At 43.6% G+C, this 24,137-nt stretch overlaps 1 protein-coding gene across 2 annotated transcripts in view; it reads right to left on the bottom strand.

Moving 5' to 3' along the window:
* Positions 1-24,137, bottom strand: part of WDFY2 (WD repeat and FYVE domain containing 2) — a 171,061-nt gene that overhangs the window by 12,984 nt on the left and 133,940 nt on the right. For both annotated transcript variants that reach the window (XM_022574765.2, XM_089899617.1), the window contains 2 exons: positions 22,669-22,781; positions 8,648-8,774 (listed from right to left, as the gene is read on the bottom strand). In XM_022574765.2, coding sequence (XP_022430473.1) covers positions 8,648-8,774; positions 22,669-22,781 — 240 coding nt within the window. The remainder of the gene's footprint in view (positions 1-8,647; positions 8,775-22,668; positions 22,782-24,137) is intronic.

The raw sequence follows: 24,137 nt of genomic DNA, 5'->3' as shown, positions 1-24,137 counted from the left end.
CAAGTATCTAAAGATATCAAGTATCCTCTGAAAATGGTTTTGCTTTCCCACACTGAACCCTGTATTTTGGGAGAAAAAATTTTTTTAGCATATTTTTAAATACTAAAAACGATCTTTAGATTATCTAAAACTATCTTTAAGATTTTCTAGAGGGGTCCTAGAAAAATCATAAAGATTTGTTCCCTTTGCCTTATAAAGACAGAGATGCTATACATAATTGCTGTGTTACTAATTGCATTTGTTTACTGTGTTACAGGAAGAGCCGTCGGATCAGAGGAGATGCTTAGTTTTCCCTAGGTTAAGTCAGTATGGGTAAAATATTATTAATATATTTCTGAAATTGTATATTGCATGGGAAGCCCCTGGAGATTTATCAGTGCTCTCATTGTCTGTTTTTACCTGCAGGCAAAATACTGATCAAATCTCTTAGGGAATAGTTATATAGGGTATCTCAATAGAGAGTCTTACTCTTCTCAATTCTGATATTATTTATAACAGCAAAAATTAACCATTAAGTCTCTAATATCTACAGGTAACTTTGTATTATTCTGATTCTTGCCTGAAGCCTCCACTATAAGCTACAGGCCAGAAAGGTCAATCTCAGAGTTTCCTGGGAAAGGACTCTATATAGCAAGTATTTTAAAATACTGGTATTTAAACAAATAGACTCTTAGGCAAAGGGTACTGAACTGACATTGCTTAGATAATCTGTAAACTGTGCTAGTGGATTGAGTCAGGATCTCCTTGGATTTCTGGACTCTTTTTAGTCTGCATGCAGATGGCTTCACGAATGCAGACTGCTGAACCAAAACCCAGCAGAACAAGAATTAATGACACAGGACTGAATGAACTGAGGAGGGAAATTTTACTGTGGTTACTTGTCTGGAATACTGTTGACGTTGCTTTAATGTTCTATTTTTTGGATATATGAGGCTGCCTTTTCTCTTACTTTTTATGCTATCTCTAACTTACAATTTAGTAAATTCTGCTTTGATAAGCTAAATCCAAACATTTAAGAATGATATCCAATTCCCAGAGATCCCCCAGAATTCAAAATCTGTTACTGAGTCCCCTTGATTTTCATGGCAATATAGTTACTTCACAGGTTTAATTAGAATCTATCCATAGTATATCATTGGGCAGACAAGGCCTTACCTAGAGTATCATATTAGAGGGTAGTGCTCATTGAATCAGATATGACTAGCCCCTTTAAGAATTAAGGGAGTCAATGCCTATAACCATCCCCCTCCCAAAAGGAAAACTGGCCTGGTACCTGGTTTGCAGGGTCCTGGCCTTACAGGTGGTAAGAAAGCTACCAGGCCAGGAAGCTAGCAAATGTTGAAAACCTCGAGGAATTCAACCAAGGTTATAAGTACTATAGGTGAAAAATGGTGGAGATTTTCTTGGGCTCAGTTTCCTAGCCTTGGGATAGCAGATAACAGAGGTTCTGAAAAGCTCAATCCAAGATTCCTTATAAAAACTTTTGTAAATTTTGTGGGCTTAACAGTTGTTTAATACTGTATGGCTCCATATTTGCAAAGCAAACCAAGATGGCCTACAGGTTAATTTACACTCTTATTGCACCAATGTACATAATTAGGCCAAACTTTATGAGACCAGCCTTTTTTTTTGTGATCAAGAATAATCTTTGAGATTATTCTGATTACAGGAGAGGAGGGGGAAGAACTCGCAGGTAGGTCAAAAAACTTTGAAATGGGCAAAAAGAAATTACTGGGTATCTTTTCAATGGAATATCAGGTATGGTCTAGCACACCCTTCTGGGTTTTCTGACTCTGTGGGGGTCTGTACCTTCAGTATCTTTATGCTATTTTATAACTCTGTAAGTTATAGAAAACTGATACTACTGCAAATGAATTTTATCCAGTGAAGATGCAACTAATTTCCACATCCTTTTCCTCACATGGAAGAAGTCAACTGTGAAAATACAAATTCATTGCAGCATTCTCCATTGCCTCTGCATGTCTCTACTCTGGATTTTCCTCTGAACTGGTTGTAACATCTTACCGGCTCCTTTATTAATTAATGACTAATATAAAATCTTTGACATGTATTCATTAAAAAACAAAGTCAACTGTTTTCTATCTCTCCTGGTTGTTACTTCATACATTTTAGAATATGGACTGACACCATTGTGATATTCCGGGGCAAGAAGGAAAATCTATCTATTTGAACAGATTCATAACCGCCCTGTGATTTGAACTACATTTCATTTGTTAAGACACCTTGATACACGTCAAGGATCTTGCAAAACGAAATAAGCTACAGAAGGAAGTGCTTTGCCACTCATAGCTGGCAGCAACATTCAGCAACAGATACATAATTTATGGGACTCCAGTCCTGTTAATATTCCAACACAGGAGGACACAGTGATGAATGCTGTATCCCAAGCTTTGCAATAAAGCTGCTCAGGGGCTTCTTGATTTAAGGATTCAAAATACAACCACCTTGCAGTTAAAAACGAGATGAGGGAACATCCCCAGGTTCACAGATCAACGGTTTTAAAAAGTAAAAGATACCTTCTTCTTGCATTCATGTTTGATCTGGCATCACTGTAGCATTTATACTAGAAAGCATCTCAAAACTGGTTATTTCATAGATGAGCATTCCATGAACTGCACTGCAAATCTCTTATGAGTGTATAAAGACCCCACTTTGCACAACCAACAGGCTCCACCACCTACAAAGACTATTCTTAGTGGGATGGCCGCACTTCCTTTCTCACCAGCCCTAGAGGCAGTATTTCTGATCGGGCCAAGCTACGTAACACGGAGGACGCAACGCAAAATGAAAACAAAGGGCCCCTTGTCAAAAAAATAAAGAATTACAAGATGGTGACAGTAGAGCATTAAACCAAGCATGGGACCCTTCTAAGCGTGAGGCCTCGTGTGATTGCAAAGGTCACACGCCCATGAAGCTGGTCCTGTGTCTGACGCTTCTTAAGGAAAAAGGGTAGAGAAGCCTTTATCCTCTTTATAGAAACAGATTTTCAGACACAGGCTAACATCTACCCCAATGTCAACTTAGGCCCTGTTCCATCCCCAAAGTAGGGGGGACTTAAATGTAGAGCAAAGAAACGAAACTTTCCAAAGTATGAAAATTCCCAGCCCACTTGGTGAAATCTAACCAGTTAGGCATCTGCTTCTAGAGATCTGTCTCTTATATTCGTAACTCCTAGAGATCTCTCTCTCTTATATTCTAACTCCCACATTCCTAAGTTTTCCAGACCTCCTAGGACAAGAGAAGGTCCGTGACCGATCCACACATGAGAGGTCTCCAGGATAACTGATACTTAGGGTTATCCCACACCAAAGGGACCCTAGAAGGATCGTCTCCCCAGGCATTCTTGGACAACAGCCAAGGCTGAACCTGAACTTGGGGTCTCCTTTCCGGGAACATTGGTTTGTGCGTCAGCAACATCTTGCTGTTCACTGGCTAGAGTGGAGGTTCAGATCAGCCACTGGCCCTCTGTCCACGTGCAGTTTCCTGAGAACACTGTATTTAGTTCATGCAGTTCTGTTTGGGTAATCCTGAGCAGAACGATGAGAATCTCTTCATCTACTAAGATCCAGATCAAGAGGGAATCTCCCCCACTGAGGCCACCTACTTTCCAGTAAAATGGCAAACTGACCCACCTTTACCACCTTTTCATACGTCTAGCACAGCCCCATAGAGGCAGGGACTGTTTTCTTAGTCACCTTTGGGTCCTAAGAGCCCAATACAAAGTCTGGTCTGTAGACGGAGCTCAATGAACATCTGCTGAATATATTAGGTATAGAGGGAGTAGGTGTATGTGGCAATATTTCCATTGGAAATGCTACAATCAGGGAGAAACAGTAATCTTATCTGAAAGCTCGATTTTTGAATTATTATCATTTTTATTAACAAGAATAATGTTAACAATTGCCACTAATTACCCCTTATTCTTGTTCTGATTATTTTACGTGCATTGTATTATTTCTGATTTTTGACAACCTTTGAGAGCTTTTCTTTCCAATATTGTCCTTATTTTAGAGATGAGGAAACTGAAGATCAGAGATGAGGTGTCTTGCCCAAGCCTACAGAGCCCTCAGCAGAAGGGCGGCCTCGTATACAGCCTGGCCTGACTCAAAGGCTAGTATTAGTCACCACACTATACAACCCCTCGCTCTTTGATGAGATGCTACCCTCTGTAAAGAACTTTAGCTGCTAATACTTTGACCTATTATGTCTTTAGTTAGCTAAATAGTTAAAAATAGAAAAGACATCTCTTCCCATCACCCCTAATGATTCTCTAGTGTGACAATGAGAAACGCTCCTAATCTCAGATTCGGAAGGAGAGAAAGCTTTCATACATATTTATCCTTGGTCCCTCTCCCCCAAACCCAGGAGAACCTGAGTGCAAGAATTTTACTTCCTTTCATAACTTTGATATAAGAGAAAAGCATAAATTCTCCCAATGTTTATTTATTTATGAATAGCCTATTTCTTTACCAAAAGAATTCGAAGATGCTTATAACAAAAGTCTTACCCATGGTAAGAAGAGGAAGAGAGAAACCCAGAGCTGGGGCTGTGGAAAGAGGAGGCAAAGACACAGGCCACGTGGGCCCAGGGTCACGGCTGTGACTGAGCCTCATGCAGCCTGCGGATCCCAGTCTTGGTGGAGGGATCCATCACAAGGGACCACGCAGACCTTTACCTGTGCTTTAAATCAAGTTACCATTAAATTAAATTGCCAGAAAGTCTTAGAGTCCTAAGAAAACACTATTAGAAAGAAAAAATATGGCCATGAAAGAAAAGTCGGTCATGAAATGATAGGTATTATCCTATACCTATCAGAATAAAAAAGAATCTAAAAGGTCCACGTCCCATGATTAGATTTGACAAGTTGGGCACGGGACAATAAATGTCTAGGTTTATGCTTCAATAATATCCATCTAACTGGTAACTGATTCTTGAAAAACATAACTGGCCCCTGAAATTGGAACCTTTTCTTTGCCTTTCTTTCCCCAGAGCTGGCACGTAATCATGTTCTACTTGCTGCAGGGAATAAAAATACCAAAATGCTTCAAATGCAGATACTATTGTACTATAGAAGTATACTTTCTCAGCTTTTTTTCCTTGGACTTGGAAACATTTTTGCTGTCATCAATCACTTACTTGTGCTAAAGCTCTCTCTGCTTTGATGGGATTTTTACACATCAAATCAAACTAGCTACATTAATGTTGTATTTCTGCCAATGAAGGATGGTGTGAAAGCTCAGAACCTGGGACAGAAGCCACAGGGAGCTGTCCCTCCACACTATGGCTGGACGTTTCCAGAAGAGGGGAAGGCAGTCTCCCCACCCTGAGGGGTGGGGAATCTCTGGTCCAGTCTGCTCTTCCCGGTGCCCAAGCTCAACGATTGGGCCCCTGATTTGGAACTCTGGCCACCAACAGTCATCCTGGGGGAAGGTGGGACAATGAGGAATTGTAGGAGAGCAAGGGGCAGCCTGAGGCCCCAAACAGAAAGTCTTTGGCCTCTAAAGTAGAAAAGAAAGAAAACACCATGGGGCATGGTGGGGACCATGTTATTCAATGTTCATTTTTGTTTCCCCAGAGCCTAGCACAGCGCTGGATACAAAGAAGGTTCTGAGAAGCTTTCTCTGCTGGACTGAACTGAGGTCTGGGAGACCTAAGCTACCAGCTGGAGTCTTTGAGGATGGAAGCCCAATATTCTCACCGAAAAAATGATATCTGACCTCTCTCTTTCATAGGGTTATTGTAAGATTAAACTGAGGTGTCTGTGTGTTTTGAAAGCTCTTTGACAAAGTATTAGGCGCTACTCAAACAAGAATCAAGGATGGGGTGAATTGGGAGATTGGGATTGACATACATACACTACTGATACTATGTATAAAATAGACAACTAATGAGAACCTACTGTGTAGCACACAGGACTCTACTCAATGCTCTGCGGTGACTTAAATGGGAAGGAAATCCAAAAAAGAAGGGATATATGTATACGTATAGCTGATTCATTTTGCTGTACAGTAGAAACTGGCACAACATCGTAAAGCAACTATACTCCAATAAAAATTTAAAAAAAAAGAAAGAAAAGATTGCTGATAATTTGGAAAAAAACAAAAAACGAAAAATACAGGAATCACCAAACACCAATCCAGTGGCCAATTTTCAGGGCAGAGGAATGGCTGCTGTGAACGTGGGCCTTATCCTGCCTGATGCCCTTGACCTTCTTTCCTGCACCTTCTTTGTGAACCCCGTCTTCCTCCATCTGTCAGCAGCTCCAATGCTTCCCTATCCCCACCTCGGGCACTCAAACCCACTCTCACAGCGTGACACCAACGATGCTGAGGAAGTTTACTTCTCCTAGTTCTGTGACACCAAGGGCAACCCCTCTCAGACTAAGACCTGGTGTCAAGGAGCACCTCATAGACTCCACCTTATTACTAAGCTTGAATTATCAATAAATAAAGCACCAGGCAAGGCCTTCTGCTGTTCTTCCTGTTCAAGGCAGTTCTGACCGGTAGCTCCTGATCTCACCAGCCTGTCCGCCGCACCAGGCTCCAGGGTGCGATCCTATCAGGATGGACTCCAAGTATGGTTCGTTTCATCTTCTAAAGGGCCAAGCCTGTATGTCTCAGAAACTGGAAGACCTATTAGTTTAGGCTTCATTTTTCTGGAACTGAGAGACTCTGTCTCCACTTTATAGCTTTTCCTTTCTTATCCAACTGTAGATGCAAGTCTCCCAGAACAGTGTTTTGCCTAAGGACACACAGCACCCAGTGACGCTGGAGGTGAGTACTGACACTCGCCCCGCTTGCAGTCTTTGTGAACCACTGTGTAGAAATAAAACTAGTTATGAGCTAACCTGAATGAGTCCAAGAAATACTGCTGATCTTCATTCAAAGCCTGTATTTGATTTCTCGGAGGGAGCCCGAGTAGCAGGAATTTCTTAGTAGAGTAGCTGGTAACCAAGTATTAGGAAACAGGGCTGTATTTTGTTTTTCTTTTTCTTCACTTACATGGATGATGTCAACTCCTTCTACGTGATCTCGATATGTGTCCCCTTGTCATGGAGAGAAATATAAGGGAGTGATTTCTTTCATGAGCTGATACTGAGGTCTGAGTGGTCCCACAAGCCAAGTATAGCCCCGGACAACTGATCTGTTCTCTCATGTGGGAATGAAGGACTTAGTAGTTACGTCTCTAAAATTAAACTCTAACACAAAATATAAGTATTTGTGCATGGGCCCTGTAAAATTGAATTAGCTCATATCTAATAATTCCAAACTGTAAATTTAACTTCTTAGGAGAAGTTTTTGAAACTCGTGTTTCCAGGCAGACCTACAGGCGGAGCTAATGCCACTTAAAACCAGTCAGTTCATGGGAGTTGATATATTAGAGTCATAGTTAAGATCAGGTTGAAAACTTTAAAAGTTAAAGACAATTCAGATTAGCTTCAGAGTTCTAAAGCAGACTGAAAATTCTTTTTGGCAACACGATCAGGCTTTGCCTCCGGGGACCTCGGGCAGCACACGTGGGACAAATCAGAGTGTTGTCCAAGGGTCACTGGCAGAGCTACTTGGGAGGCTTGTTACGACACAGATGCCCGCAGCTCCAGACCAGTGGAGAGAATCTCAGAGGACAGGGCCCAGGAATCTACTTAACAGATTTCTCAGTGATTCTTTGCGGACAACAAAGTTTGAGAACTGCTCCAAGGAAGCACAAAGCTTTCTCTGCTCTTCCTCTCAGTCTCCTGAAATCCACTCCTTAAGGAAGAAGAGCCTGATACTAATCAGGCGAGTACTCGGTAAACATCTGGGGAAGAACAACATGTACTGGGTGAGGATGCCTTTTCCTTAAGCTGCCAGGAACCTTGAAACCACATTTGAACTCAATTATAGAAATTCTGTAGGCCTTCATAGCTTATATTCTGAAGCTCTTTTTTCTCTCACTCTCAAATTTTTACTCTTATAGTCTTCCCTGGTTCTCTTTTTTACCTTTTATTTCTTTGCTGCCACTATTTTATTTTGTGGTTTTTGTAAGCACTCTCAAATCCTCTGTGGGTTAAAATGGGGTATAAATAAATAAACATACTTATGTACAGATATAAATCAAAGTGGCCATTATTTGCGTTCCTGTCACATTATCCCCAGGCTAAGCTCCTGCCACAAAGACTGGCCCGCATGCCTTTGTTCCAGCTTTCAGCCGGGAATCTCTTCCCAGAGTTCTTCATAAAAGCACTAGCAGGGAATTCCCTGGTGGTCCAGTGGTTAGGACTCGGTGCTTTCACTGCCAAAGGCGTGGGTTCGATCCCTGGTGGGGGAACTAAGATCCCACACGCCCCACAGTGCAGCCAAAAATAAAAAATAAATAAATTTGGGGCTTCCCTGGTGGCGCAGTGGTTGAGAGTCTGCCTGCCGATGCAGGGGACACGGGTTCGTGCCTCGGTCCAGGAAGATCCCACATGCCGCGGAGCGGCTGGGCCCGTGAGCCATGGCCGCTGAGCCTGCGCGTCCGGAGCCTGTGCTCCGCAACGGGAGAGGCCACAACAGTGAAGGCCCGCGTACCGCATAAATACATAAATAAATAGATAAATTTTAAAAATAAATGATAAATAAAAAAATAAAAGCACAAGCAGCCTTACCTATGTCCTTGGAGCTCGATGGCTGTTCCTTTTCTCCCACCGATGTCCCACATGATGACAGAGTGGTCGGAGCTCCCCGAGAACAACACCCGCTGGACGGGGTCCCAACAGAGAGCAGTCACCCCACCTGAGAGAACAGACACAGCTGGTCATTAGTCACAAAGTGACAACATTATTCACCAATAACTTGTGAGAGCAGAGGAGTTCGGAGCTAGCGCAATTCCTGGCACACAACAAACTTCTGTTGAAAGAACAAATAAGTCCCCAAAGAGAAAAAAATGGGCTCCAAGAATAAAAGTCCCACCCTTTATGCACTTTCCCCCAAAATTTAATGTACCATAAAATCAATTACTGTAAAGACCAAAGGGGAATGAAAAAGGCAATTAATTGACCTTCAAAAAATAGACATAGTTCTAAGAACAGAAAATACCGCACTGTTTGGAAATATTGACCATAGTTTTTAAGCCCCGTCTACCCCACATCCCGACAGCAGGTGAGCAGTAAACGGGGCTTTAAAAAAGCTCAGTTAGATTTATTTTATTCTTGAATACAAGTGTTGATAGACAAGAATATCAGAATTTAAAATTTATTTTCTCTCTCTGGGAATTTAAATTTATAGATTCTGGGAAAATTACTTACATCCTCAAGTGTCAGTTTCTTCAACTGTAAACTGGGGATGATGGTAATACGACGATACCACTGGGGATAATATCAGCCTAACCACCCCCTACCTCACAGGGTTACAGCGAGCATGACGGGACCAATTACCTGGGACCACTCTGTAAACTGTGGTGTGCAGTACAGATGGTTATTCGCATCACTCCAGTGGTTTGGCTATAAAATACTATGACAGATTTTCTTCCCTGGCAGTCCCATCATAAATCAAACTTCTTGTGTACTGAGAACAATAGTAACTTTTTATGTATAAGATGAGCACAAAGCTTATGAATACTTAAGAATATGAGAAATTTTTACTCATTTGTATTGAAAAATATTATATTCTGAAAAGAACATACAAGTTGCTTCTTATTTGTTGGAATCTGACATTTTTCTTCTTTAGATCATCAATTTGTTCTAATGAAGTACTGCACTTTAAAAGCTTTTAGGAAAGTTTCTCTTATATAATGTCTCAGAAGATATTTTTTCAAGGTCCAAAGGAAAAAAAAACCCCACTATCCTGGATTATGCTTAATAGCTTCTCCCTCTACCTGCACGACATTCTGCTTGTATATATTCCTGTCCCTGTAAGAATACACACAACTTCCCCCAGTGCACCTGTGCTGACCACCCCCTGCAGCTCCCATCTCCTCTTCCCTCCCCTACTCCCACCCCAAAACAAGCACAGGGCCAGCAGCAAACAGGCTCTGGTGGTACCTGTTGAATGAACGAAAGAGCAGATGAATGAAGACACAAAAATCACTTTTTCATCCACAAATCTCGTTATTTGGAACTCCTCTGTTATGCTTACTTAGCCTTTCAAAGCTAAATATTTTCTCTTTCTGTATAACTCATCTTCTCTCCCTGTTATTAAACTTCATGTACCCATCCCCCGACCCTTAACCTTCCTTCAGTATCTGAGAATGTAATGCTTCAGGATATGCATTCCATCGTGCAAAATGTTTATTCCCACACAGTACTAGAATGACTCACTTTGTTAAATATCTGTGGCAGAGTCAGCTAATTCTTTACTGAAATTCATGTTCCCTCTTCTTGTATATACAGTGCTCCCTGGAAAGTTGCTTCCTACAGGGGCCACATTAACTGGCCCTTCTTGCAACTAGGGGGCATGTGACCAGTTCTCAGCAAGGGAACCCAGAAAGTACGCGGAAGTCATTTGCATCCCTCCCAGGCCGAGGCAGTTAAGACGTTCCTTTTCCACTTTCTCTTTACACTTCCTCCTGGAGGACTCCAAGACGCCAGGACACAGAGAAATTCTAGAAGGAGACTGGGACCCTGAATCACCACATGGAAAAGAACAGGAACATTTGCACTGGATTGTTACATGCATGAGGAAAAAGCCTTTGCATTAAGCCACTGAAATGTTGAAAGATATTTGTTAGAGCAGTACCATTACCTACTACAATGCCATAGAATTACTAGAATATTACAATAAGGCTGGTCCAAGAGGAAGGTGAGATCACCCAAAGCTTCAAAAATGTCAGACAAGTGAAAAGAAGTTATTAGTTTAGACTGTTAATATTGATGCCTAATACTTAAACAGAATTAGAGAGAACCCTGGTTGGAAAACTGTTTCATTAGCCTCCAAAGCAACCCACTTATAAACTCTGAATTGGTTTTTCCCTCAAAATGCATCTAGAATCTAAGCACTTCTCACCATCTCCACTGCTACTATCCTTGTATGAGCCACAATTAAAATTCTTGCCTAGAAAATTAAAAAGTATGACACACATTTTGTTGTAAAGGCTCTGGGGGAAAAAAGCACTCTCATACATTGTCGATGAGAATGCAAACCAGTAACATGGGGAAGGCCATATCCAACAAAACTACGTATGCGCTGAGCTCTCAATCCAGCCCTCTCACTTCCAGGAATTTATCTTGAAGATACTGTCCCTGCTCCCATCAAATACACCAAAATACACACTCTATTCATCTCAGCATGGTTTGAAATAGCAAAACATTGGGAACAATGTTTAAATGCTCATATAAGAGAGTGGGCAAATAAAACTATGGTACATTCACAGAGTACTATGCAGCTATGAAAAAGAATGGAGAAGACCTGCTGGATGGCTATGACATGATTTCCAGGATATACTGTAAAGGGAAAAAGGCAAAGTGCAAAAGAATATCTACATTATGCTACCTCTCATCTAAGAAAAAAGGGTAGATGAGAAATTACTGAGATTTGTTAACTACAGCAGGTGTGTGGGAGAGGCTGGGGAATAGGAATGGAGAAGCGATGAAGGAGAGACACTTTTTATTGTGTTTTTTTGGTTTGGTTTTGAGTTTTGGAATCATGTTACTATTTCACATACTCGAAAACAAGTAAAAAATAAAAACTAGGAGTGTGTGTGTGTGTGTGCGCGCACGTGAGTGCGTGTGTGTGTGTGTGTGTGTGTGTATTGCTGAGGGGGAGGGGAAGGAAAACCCAAAATGGAATATGAACAGAAACAAGTGAACCTAGCCATATTACAAATAAGTGGTACAACCTCACTGAAGGGGGTTAGGGGAAGAATTGACAAAATTAACTATGAAAAATGGTACTAAGGCCAAATGTAAAAAGATTTGTATACAAATACAGTACTCTAGTTAGTTTGTCAGATATATGATAAGAAACGGAATATTTACATAGTTTCAACGTTTCAAGGTATCTCCTCACAACATACTGATGTATTACCAAGGGTGATTACAATGGAGAAACCTGGCAGACACCATCTTAACCAAGCGATCAAAGTTAGCATCACCAGTAAGAGGACAAATCAGTATCACGTGCCTTCTGATATGATGCACTGAGAAGGCATATCGTCACTTTTGTTTTATTCGTATAAAAATTTAACCATAAGGAAGCATCAGACAAACTCAAATGGAGAGACTTTCTACGGGGGAAGGACAGTCAGGCTAGCACTCAAAAATGTCAAGGTTGGGACTTCCCAGGCGGTCCAGTGGTTGAGACTTCTCCTTCCAATGCAGGGGGCAAGGGTTCGATCCCTGGTCAGGGAGCTAAGATCCCACATGCCCCCGGGGCCAAAAATCCAAAACATAAAACAGAAGCAATATTGTAACATATTCAATAAAGACTTTAAAAATGGTCCACATCAAAAAAAAATCTTTAAAAAAAGAATGTCCAGGTCATGAAAGCACAGAAAAACTGAAGAACTGTTCCAGGTTAAGGGAACTAAGGAGACGTTATCGCCAAACGTGGGGTGTAGTCGTGGGTTGGATTCTGAACCAGAAAAAGGATATTAGTGTGATAACCGGAGAAATGTGACTAACGTCTGCGGATTAAAGAACAGCGTTGTTTCAAAATTTCCTTATTTTTGATATGTGTACTGTAATTTTCAAAGATGTTAACATGTGGGGAATAGGGGTGAAGGATGGATGGGACTCTCAGCACCTTCTTTAAATTCTGAAATTATACTACTAGCTTCATACAACGTTTCCTGCTTCCCCTCCTGTCCCTGTTGTCTGTTCTCCACCAAAGTGATCACTGAAGAACACAAAGCAGATGACGACACCCCTTGCTTCAATCACTCCTGTGGTTTCCCATCCCATGCAGAGTAAAACCCACAGTTCTCTCCAGGCCCTTGGTGATCTGGCTTCTGCCACTATAGGGGCTTCCCTCTCTCTCCTCCCCCACCTTACTAGCTCTGCTCCAGTCAGCTGGGCTTCCCAGAGTTCCTAGAACAGGCCAGGTTCATTCTTACTTCTGGGTCTCTGCATTTTGTTGCCTCTGCCTGTGACTTTCTTCCCCTAGATTATCACTGGCTTGTTCCCTCACAAATGCCACCTCCTCAGAGACCTCCCTTGACCACTCTTACCACTTTCCTCCTTACGGTATTTCTCTTCAGAGCATGGCCTACTGTCCCAACAGAATATAAGTTCTAGGAGGGCCAGGGCTTTGGCTTTTTCCCACAGGATCCCCAGGATCTAGAATTCTGCCTGCCTTACAGTAGGCATTCAATAAGCAAATGATTGAACGAAGGAGGAAGTACATGAATGACTGTCCTTTGCCTGTTCTTAGGACATGAAACAGGCACATGACGTCTCTTTTCTTGGCTGACCAGTGTTGTCTCTGTGCTGGTCTTCACCTATTCCACTACTCATACCTGTTAAGTCAGGGAATGCTCATCTCAAGGAGATGGTCTTGCTTGACTATTTAAGGATTAGGGGGGCAGAAAAGAGAAAGATGACAAATATATGATTTCCCCTATTTAACATGTGTTTGTGTCCCCCCCCAATCATATTCATATTCAATATTTGGAGGTGATTAGGTCACAGGGGCAGAGACCTCATGAATGGGATTAGTGCCCTTATGAAAGAGACCCCAGAGAGCTCCCTCACCCACTCTGCTGTGTGAGGTTATAGCAAGAAGACAGCCATCTAGAAACCAGGAAGTGGGTTCTCACCAGACACTGAATCTGCCAGTGCTTTGATCTTGGACTTCCCAGACTCCAGACCTGTGAGAAATGTATTTCTGTTGTTTATAAGCCACCCAGTCTATGGTATTCTGTTATGGCGGCCAGAATGGACTTAGACAACATGTAAAATGGGTGGCTCAGGTTCTTTAAAACATCGTGTTAGATTTAAATAATGGTGGGCACTGGTAAAAAGAATGGTTAGAAAGGCTTATTTAACTTTTAAGACTGAATTGGATGGGCTGTTCATCCTGTCCAAACAAACATGGAAATACTTAAATAGGGTTTTCTATGTGCCAAGTGATAGACACCATTCAGCTCCTCCTAACTAATACACACCAACATCTACCAGCATTGCACCATGAGAAGCAGGCCCTCTGGCCTTTGTTGGTGACTATGGGATAAGGATGGTTTATGATGAAGAAATGGGAAGTTGATATACGGTATCAGAAGTGCAAAGGCTCTGGAATCAGATTCTAGGCTCAAGTGACAGCTCTACCTTTATTAGGTATATGACCCTGAGCAAGTTATTTAAGACTTTGAGCCTCAGAACTCTCATCCATAAAAGAGGGATGATAATAGTTTTGTTAAGATTAAATGAGTGGGGCTTCCCTGGTGGCGCAGTGGTTAAGAATTCGCCTGCCAATGCAGGAGACACGGGTTCGAGCCCTGGTCCGGGAAGATCCCACATGCCGCGGAGCAACTAAGCCCGTGCACCACAACTACCGAGCCTGCGCTCTAGAGCCTGCAAGTCACAACTACTGAAGCCCGCGTGTCTAGAGCCCGTGCTCCGCAACAAGAGAAGCCACCGCAATGAGAAGCCCATGCACTGCAACGAAGAGTGGCCCCCGCTCGCCACAACTAAAGAAAGCCCGAGTGCTGCAACGAAGAATGGCTCCCGCTCGCCACAACTAAAGAAAGCCCGAGTGCAGCAACGAAGACCAAACGCAGCCAAAAAGAGAAAAACAAATACCGTGTGCAGCCAAAAATAAACAAATTTATAAGATTAAATGAGTGAATATATATAAGCACATGGAACAGTGCCTAGTGCATGGGAAACATTCAATAAACGTGAGCTATGATTATAGTGCAGGAGACCTCATCTGGACCATCTCTGTGACACTGCTTTTTGTTGAGTTAGCCTAAGGCAGTGACCAGCGCGTTCCCATGCTATCTCAACCATCATAATATCAACTAAAGTTTTAGAAACAAGGTCCACCTCTAGTTTTTGCACATCACATCAGGCTGCAAGGAGCCCGAGCTGGGAAGGGGAGTTCTTGGTAACACAGAGTCAGGAAGAGTGAACAGACAACCAGGTTAAAGCAAGCCAGGGCATATTTATCAGACTCTCCCAGGGCTCAGACTGTTACACCACAGGCTTCAGGAAGAGTGGGAAAGATGGAAGGAAAAGCTGTAAGACAGGAAACAGGATGGGACTGGGGAGGCAAAATAATCACCCTGTGGTCCCATCCCAGTTCTATGTAAATGACCTAACAACGGGTCTCTATTGGAGGCTGGCTTATAAATTGTAAATCACAGCATTCATTTCAAATCAGTTCAACAAGCAGGTACTGAGCATCTTCTATACGGCAGGCACTGTGCTAAGCTCTGTGGATATATTCAAAACAAATAAGACTCAGACCCTACACCAACACAAATATACAATGTTAGTTCTGGGAACGAGAAGGACACGCACATTGTGTTCGGTGGAGCCATTCTCTCACAAGACGCGGTTGCTCCCTCTGCCTGGAGCGCCAGACCTACCTTTTATCCCCCAGGTAACCTTTTCTCCCTCTTCAAGGTGCAGCTCAGGTGCCCTCTCCTGGAGGAAGCCTTCCCCCCAACACCCCCAATCTAGGTGAGGCTCCCACCTCTGCCCACGTCTCTAAATGTCACCATCACTCACTGGATCCGACTTTGCTGGATTATAAATCTGTCCCCACTGTAGACTTTAGGCTCCACATCTTTGTATTCAAGCACAGTGCACAGAGCTGGGTGCACCAGAGGTGCTCAGTGTATGTTTACTCACCTGGCCCGTTAATTGAATGACAAAGCAGCACGGGAGGACGATAAAGGAGAGCAATAAGCCGTCACAACAGAGGCTTTGGCAGACACAGAGGAGCCCAGAGGAATGGGGCGGGGAGTCTCCTTTCCACCTGACGCCTCTGGCGGCAGCGAGTCAGCCACCTCAGCGAGCCCAGCTCGCGGAGCAGTGCAGACACGATGCTCCGCCCTCTCCGTCTACACCCGGGCCAACCTCCTCGCCCTGCATGACCCATAACCAGGATGGAGAATGAGAGCCAGGGCTGCGATGGTTGTGGGTTTCCGGGGTTTATGATATTTTAATTGACAAAAATCATTTATTCCATTTCGTTGTCCTTCACTCCAGCTTTCCGCTCCAGAGCTCTCCCTCATGGTTTCATTATATGCTTCTCCCTGCCTTGGCCCTCCACAATATAACCGACAGAATAACTTTTAACATAAATGAATTCATTCTTAAAAGTCAAGGTTTTATCTATACTATTTTATACTCTCATAAATGGAATTTTTAATGGCTGCATAATATCCCAAAGCATGGATGTACCTTATTTCACTTACTGTTAGGTTGTTTAACTTTCAACTATTATACGTTTTGCTAGGATGAACATTCTTATACATAAAACTTTATTCCCATTTCTGATTTAGTTAGAAGAGTTTCCCAACCGTGGAACCAGATCAGAGTATAAACATTTTTAGAAATTTCATACATGTTACCAAATGCTCAGTGAGCTAATTTTTGGAGACTTTTACAACATATCTTGCAAAAGCTAAAGACTAGGTGGAGGGTCACAGAGTCAGGGCTGGAAACTGCTGGCTCTGTCTCTACCAGTGCGACCTGGTATCTCACCACGCACATCCCACCACGCGTGCAGGGGAAGGGTGTGCAGGCAAAATGCGGCCAGAGGAGAGGCAGCCAAGGAAGTCCTCAGACCACGGAGCCTCTTGAATAGAGAATGTAACCTTTCAGTTACTGCATTTTGCTCCAGGTTGAAGTGATGAGTGTTTCTGGAAAGGTAAATGTGCTCCGTCTCTAGGCTACACCCTCCTCCTGAGACACACAGCGGGACATCCAGCTGACTCCTTGCCGCCTCCTCAAGGGGGCCTCTTGGTCATGTTCAGTTTAAAGCACCATGACATTCTCTCACAAACCTGCTGTTACTTCTGCCGTTCCCATTTTCAGTAAATGGCATCACCATCCACCCAAATGTTCCAGACAGAAACATGGAAGCCACTCCTGCTTCAACCAATCATCAAGCACTGCTGACTCGTCTCCTAAACAGACCCTGAACCCCTCCTCTACTCTCCACACCCGCTGCTGTTCTCCCGGTCCAGACAGGAGTCCCCTTTGCCAGGGACTCCGGCAGTAGCTTCCTTCTAAAAGGCCTCCTCACATCCAGCCTCGTCCCCACTCAATCCACCACCCGCTGCTACCACGATTCGTTACAATGGAAAGCACGTTACCACCCTGCCTCAACTCCACCACTGGCTTCCCACTGCCTGAGAACAATGTCCATCCGAAGTTCTTCACGTTGCCTGGGACGTCAACTTGTATCCCTCACCCCTGGCTCTCCACACAGGCCACTGGACTCCATTCACACTTACCCACTGCAGGCTTCAAACCTGCTTCCTACATCCGGGGTCTGGAATGTTCCCACCACCTGGGTAACTCCTCAGTCTTCTTAAGGTGTTGTTTAAACATCACTTTCTTAGAAGCCCCCCTTTAACTCTGTGGACAAGAAGCCCTCTTGTTAACTGTTCCCAAAGAAGCCCATGCGTGGCATCGGGGCTTCCCACACTTGTTACACGCATAATATTTCCAATTATTGCTTTAATTCCATGAGCGGGATTTGAACCAGGGCAAGGACTAGGCTGATTTCATTCACCGATGAGTGGCACCACTCATCACATGGAGAGCCAATGACCTGACGGACTCTAGATGAAAATCCACATCTATTAGATGTGAAAGCCTCTACTGTAAACAAAAATTAAGCTTTCAGCTTAATGATCTGAACTTACATATTTGCACTAAACTGTACCTGTCCTTGTTTTAGTTATTTTTATTATAGCTACACTGTTACTTTCAATAGTTCTCCTAACAGTCAATGAACAAGTCTGTATTTATTTTCCGTTAAGTAGTATGCTTTGGGTGGTTCACATTCAAGCCCTCCTATTTCCAATATGTTCATACTAACCAAAAAAATTCTTAGAAGAAAAAAAAAAGATTTTATTGATACTAGTAGTTTCCAGTGGCCAAAATCTGATATTTTTCCCCTTTGTTCAAATCAGCGTGTGACATTTTGGCAGAAATATATTCTAATTTCTGCAGAAATATCAAAGAACTATGATATTTGGCATTTAGCTCCAGAAATAAAACCAGCAGAGGGAGCATAAGAACATAAAATTAGTTTTCTAAATCCCTATGGATTAGTAAGTGCCATGTTTTGGCCTCTGGGTATGGCTATTAGGCAGATTCCATCACTAACTCACATTTTTATATGACCTTCTGTACTGTAACAGAGGGTGATGGGTGAATGGCTGACTCCATACACATACTGAAGACTTGTCTGCTGTTGAGTTTGGATCTGGAGTAATTAGATCCCCAAGATCACTCTTTAATGGATCTAGGTTCATCTTAAGGTCTTTGTTTGGGGGGTAAGGGAGTCAGGAGGTTAAAACTAACTCTCCATTCACAGCCCCTTTCTCCAGAATTGTGTCCGGCTGAGTTTGGGACCTCCCAGGGCCCAGATGGACTTACTGCATAGGAAGAGCTCAACAATGTTTGCATCATCGTGGAATCTCTCAGATGCCCTTGTTTTAGCTTTAAATGAATGACCTGTGCTGTAGCCAGACTGGAGATGGGTAGATACTACTGTCTAGGAATAATAACAAATTAGATAGGTGACCTGCTACATTTATTTGCCTTCGTGTTAGATAACAACCTTTCCGGGCTACGTCCTGTCTTCCTCAAAGATATTTCATGATGAAATCATGTGAAAATATTTTACATTCTTTCAGAAAGATAAGATACAATATCGGGTAGTATTTTATATTGGAACGAATCCGGAAGACATGAAATCCTTGGGCCACCTTTTCACCTCACAGCAGTAAGAAGCAGCTACTTGTCCCTTTCCTGACCCAGAGGCAGCAGTACAGAACTCGGGGAATTCCTATCGGTGCTCTGGGCAACGCCTGACTTCTAAGGAGCCAGAAGGTCAAGCTGAAAGCCACCTCTGCCTCAGCCAAATCTGGGAACTCTCCAGCCTATCACGGCCTCTAAAATTTTACCGCACGTCTATCCACTCCCCGCTCTCCCATCACCATATCCACGCTGCGAGGGACAGTTTCCTACTAGCTCTCCCATCACACTCTCTACTCTACTACCAGAGCAATCTTTTAAATCCGATCAGGTTAACTTTTTGCTTAAAACTCTTTCACCGTTTTCCCCTGATGTCAGGATAATGCTCTCAGTGATCTGAACTGACTCTCACTTCCTTTCTGGCTGACACCCACCACCCACATACTCAGTGTTCCAGCCAAAAAGAGTAACTAGGCGCTCCCAAGAGAGCCACGCTTTTTGCAAATCCCCAGGCCTTGGATTACGCTGGTTTGTTCTGCCTGCCCTGCTCTCCCTACTTCTCTTTCATGAACTCAACACTTACTCCTCCGCCACAATCTTAGGTCAAAGTCATATCTTCCCCCCCACCCCCCGGGGGGAGACCTTCCCTGACCAACTCCCACGCCCATCCCCGCAACGCGACCGTTCCGTGTTCTTGGACATGCTTGGTGCTGCTCCCGTGCCCCATACGCTCCTCCACACACCCCGGCCCTCAGGCACTATAATTACTGTTTAGCTTCTGTCTCGCTCACTGGGCTGTGAGGAATTCGAGAACAATGACTATGCCTTTTCTTTTTCTTTTTTTTTTTTTTTTAAGCAGAGGTCTTCTTAGAAGCCCATATGATTTTAAATTTATTTATTTATTTATTTATGGCTGTGTTGGGTCTTCGTTTCTGTGCGAGGGCTTTCTCTAGTGTGGCAAGCGGGGGCCCCTCTTCATCGCGGTGTGCGGGCCTCTCACTGTCGTGGCCTCTCTTGTTGCGGAGCACAGGCTCCAGACGCGCAGGCTCAGTAGTTGTGGCTCACAGGGAAGCCCTATGCCTTTTCTTTCTGACTGGGAGTAGTGGCCGAGGTCAACCAGGGAGAGCCCAGGAGGTGAAGAGACAAGGGTCCCAGGCAGAACCCACCAAGACGACCCCAAAGGAGAGGAGAAAGAGCAGTCAGAGACTTCAATGTGGGAGGAAATGTGTTATAGAAGCCAATCGAGGGCAGTCACAGCAGGAAGGAATGGCCACAATGTAAAACGCTACCATGAGGTTAAACAGGACAGAGTTTAAAACATGTCTGGGCTTCCCTGGTGGCGCAGTGCTTGAGAGTCCGCCTGCCGATGCAGGGGACACGGGTTCGTGCCGCGGAGCGGCTGGGCCCGTGACCCATGGCCACTGAGCCTGCGCGTCCGGAGCCTGTGCTCTGCAACGGGAGAGGCCACAACAGTGAGAGGCCCGCGTACCGCAAAAAAACAACCACCAAAAACACATGTCAACTGGATTTAGCTACCAGCAGGCCACTGGCCACCTCGGGGAGAGCAGTGTGAGAGGAGTGATAGAGACGAGCCAAATTGCAGGTGGCGGGAAAGCCAACGGGAGGGAAGAATGCGAAACGGCTGGGAAAATGATAACTTTTTTAAGACGCGTTGCTAACTGCGACAACGTGAAGGTATTACTCTAGGTGAAATAACCCGGTCACAGAACAGCAAATACTGCACAATTCCCCTCATATGCAGTGCACAGAGACAGAAAGCAGAATGGTGGTTGCCAGGGGCTGGGGGGAGGGGGTTACATGGGCACAGAGTTTCTGTTCTGCAAGATGAAGAATGTTCTGGAGATGGATGGTGGTGATCAGTGCACAACAATGTGAATGTACTTAATGCCACTGAATTGAACACAAAAATGGACAAAAGCATCAATTTTAGGTTGTGTACATTTTACTGCAATTGAAAAACAAAGGAAAAAAGTGGCACTGCTGTGAAGAAAATAAGATGGGATCAGAGGGGTTTTGTTTGTTTTTAACAGAGGCAAGGAACTCAGTATGTTAGAAACTTGAGAAGAGTTGGTCCAAAGCGAGACCAAAAAATTAACTTTCCATGTGGAGACCCCCAGGAGGATGAGTCTGGGGCCAAGGACAGCACGAGGCGGGAGGGCAAGCGATGAGGAGAAAGCGAAGGAAAAGCTTGCTTGTTGGGGAGGGAAGATGGGGTGGCCAAGAAATAAACATTTTTAAAAAGCTTGTATTTGATAACCTCTGTTTTTCTTTGAAGGAGGCCTAGGGAGAGCGGGGAAGGTCTGAAAAAGCTGCTGAGGGACTGAGAGAAGGAGCATACTGTGTACGAAGGACTTAGAGCCGGGTTACGTGAGGGGCTGTGAGGCAACTCCTGAGCCTGGACTGGAATGACGACTCTGCACTGGGGACGATGAGCTGAGGCTCGTGCTGTGACCCCAAACCCGAGTGCAGACTCCGCGGCTGAGTGTGCAGGAGAGACGTGGATACTCTGAACCACAGGTGAAATTTACCAACAAGGAGGAACAAGGGGGCCTGAACTAAGAATGCAGGGAAACGTGTGGCTGAAGCGATGGAGAGGAAGGGAAGATGGGGCAGAGATGCTGGGCAGTGAGGGATCAAGGGAAGGACTCCTCAACAAGGGCAAGAACAAGTGCAGGTGGAGTTAAGGGCTTAGGGAAGCCAAGGATTAGGAGACTGAACTCAGCAGTGAAACAGTCCTGACCTGAGATAGTTTCAGGTCCCCACCAGGCCAGGCTTGGTCAGAGTGTAGGTGGCTAAAAAGAGAAATCCAATCAGGAAAGACCTGGGTTCTATCCACAGGGGAGATTTCCATGTGCTCTTCCTGCCTCAGGTGTAGATAATTAAGATGATCTTTTATGAATCTTTCCCCTGGATTCAATTTTCTCTTTATTGCATTGCTCTTTTTCCCTTTAGGAACTCCCTTATGAGCTAGATACTATCCCATTTTATATCCTCATTCACCTACTTTTGTTCTTATATGACGTCTAAACTCAAATATTAACCTTGTTCTATACTGAATCATGGGCTGGTAAACTGCAGAAGACACAAAAGCCCATTAAGAACCAGGAAAACAGGCAGTTATTCATTCTCCAGGGTCAACATCACATGTTAAAAATACTAGTAAAAAATTAGTCATCATCATTTACTCAAGTCTTTCAAAGGTTAAGTGTGGATACAGTCTGTCACCTTGCTTAAATGACCTTGAGCAGACCAGTAACATAAAGGGGGCCTTGAAAAGAGCCCCAGAGGAAGGAAAATTAAAGAGGAACTTGTACCTTTTTATGTAGGCTAGCTACCCATGACAAATCTATTTTTCATTTCATTTGTCTTGGAAGTAGGAGTCTGTCTTGCATACCATTTTCTCGCTCCAAGGATGGCAAGGACAGACCGAGGCAGCTGTCCTTCTGTCCAACTGTTTGTGCAGTTGCCACACAGCCTCAAACAATGTCTCATTAACATATGCAAACAAGGGCTTTCTCCAGCGTAGCATGACAAAGAACCACATCACCACCATTTTTGAAATAGACTGTTTGCTCTTTTGTTTGACTGATGGAGAAAATTTCTGACAATGTATCTTACTGAACCATTCTTACTGAACCATTCTGAAATCACTCACACGCATCACGTGTATCTTTGCACAAGCCCAGATTGTACCTCGTCACTTGCACACCACATCTTGTGAACATCAGAACATGCAGCGGGCGATAGGTCACTGTGAGAGCAGCACATGGAGGGTCTGCTTTCAATCCCACCTGTATGTCCTCTGAATGTCGTGACCAGGGTGCAGTTTTCTTGCTCCAGTTTGAGGATGGTTACTTGGCCTGAGTGGTCACCAATGAACACATGCCGGGTTTCAACATCAAATCTATCATGTAAGCATTAAGGATCGTTTCTCAAAAGTGAGTGGATGGTTTACCCCCCTCTCTCCACACACACACCGCGCAAATCTCACGGGAGGAGAACTTGAATATAATGCTGAAAGACACAAAAAGTGGACATAACAAGATGAAAGACATTACTTACTGGACGGTAAGACTCAACATGATAAACATGTCAATTTTCACAACATGAATTTATGAATTTAATATAATCCCTATAAAAGTATCAACATGTGGGTTTTTTTCCTACAGTTAGGTATGTTCATTCTAAAGTTCACATAGAAAAATCAATAAGCAAGAAGAGCCAGGAATATTCTGAAAATAAGAGTAATATGGTACTGTGATGGGGGAGGTTAGCCCTACCAGATATTAAAACATGTTATAAAGTCTCTTTAATTCAAAGTGTGGTGCTTAGACAAACAGACCAATGGAACAGAAAAGAAAGTCTAGAAATAGGCCCCAAAGCATGCAGAAATTTAGTACATATCCGATAAAGGTGGCTTTTCAAATGAATAAGGAAAAGAAGGGCGAAAAGAAAAGTTGGCACAAACTGAACCAGTCATTTGGGAAAATAAAACAGGATTTGTACTTCACTTTATACCAGGAAGAACTCCAATGTAAAAAATGAAAAATAGAAGTTCTAGATGGGAGAGTTCCTTTATAACCTTGGAGTGGAAAAAGCTATGACTCAAATACACAAACAACAAACAAATGCCATAAGCAAAGCACAAGACAAATTGGAAAAAATATTTGCAACTGATGTCACAAAAGGCCCGAATACTAATATAAAAAGAGCAATCCAGAAGATTACGAACCTAATAAAAAACAGGCAAGATACATGAATGGATGGTTCAAGAAATGACAGTGGTGCTTTGCAAAAAAAAAAAAAAAATTAACCTAGCAGGCTATCCTTTGAAAGGCTGCTGTTACAAGATTGGCGTGGCATCTGGGAACTTGGATTTCAGGAGGGTTCCCACCGTTAACAGACAAAAGTGGCTGACTGTGCCTTAACTGTACAAACAATATGGTTTATGCTAAACACCTGCTTTCCTTCTGCCAGTCTGGTTTTTTTTTTTTCTTTTGGTCACTCCACGCGGCATGTGGGATCTTAGTTCCCTGATCAGGGATCGAAACCTTGTCCCCTGCAGTGGAAGCACAGTCTTAAGCACTGGACACCAGGGAAGTCCTCCTTATGGGAGTCTGGAATTTTGGTACATGCAGGAAGAGGGTGCCTGTGTGACCAGTCAGTCTCCAGTAACTACCCAAGGCCCTGAGTCTCTAGTGAGCTTCCCTGGTTGGTAATGCCTAGCAATCGTACTTGTAGAGATCTACCCCAGAGGCAC

Source organism: Delphinapterus leucas, chromosome 18 (assembly GCF_059928025.1).
Source record: "Delphinapterus leucas isolate spDelLeu-1000000601 "Yukka" chromosome 18, BTC_Dleu_Yukka2, whole genome shotgun sequence".
Classification (NCBI taxonomy): Eukaryota; Metazoa; Chordata; class Mammalia; order Artiodactyla; family Monodontidae; genus Delphinapterus; species Delphinapterus leucas.
The sequence above is the reverse complement of the archived record's forward strand: the minus strand, read 5'-3'. Positions and strand labels throughout refer to the sequence as shown.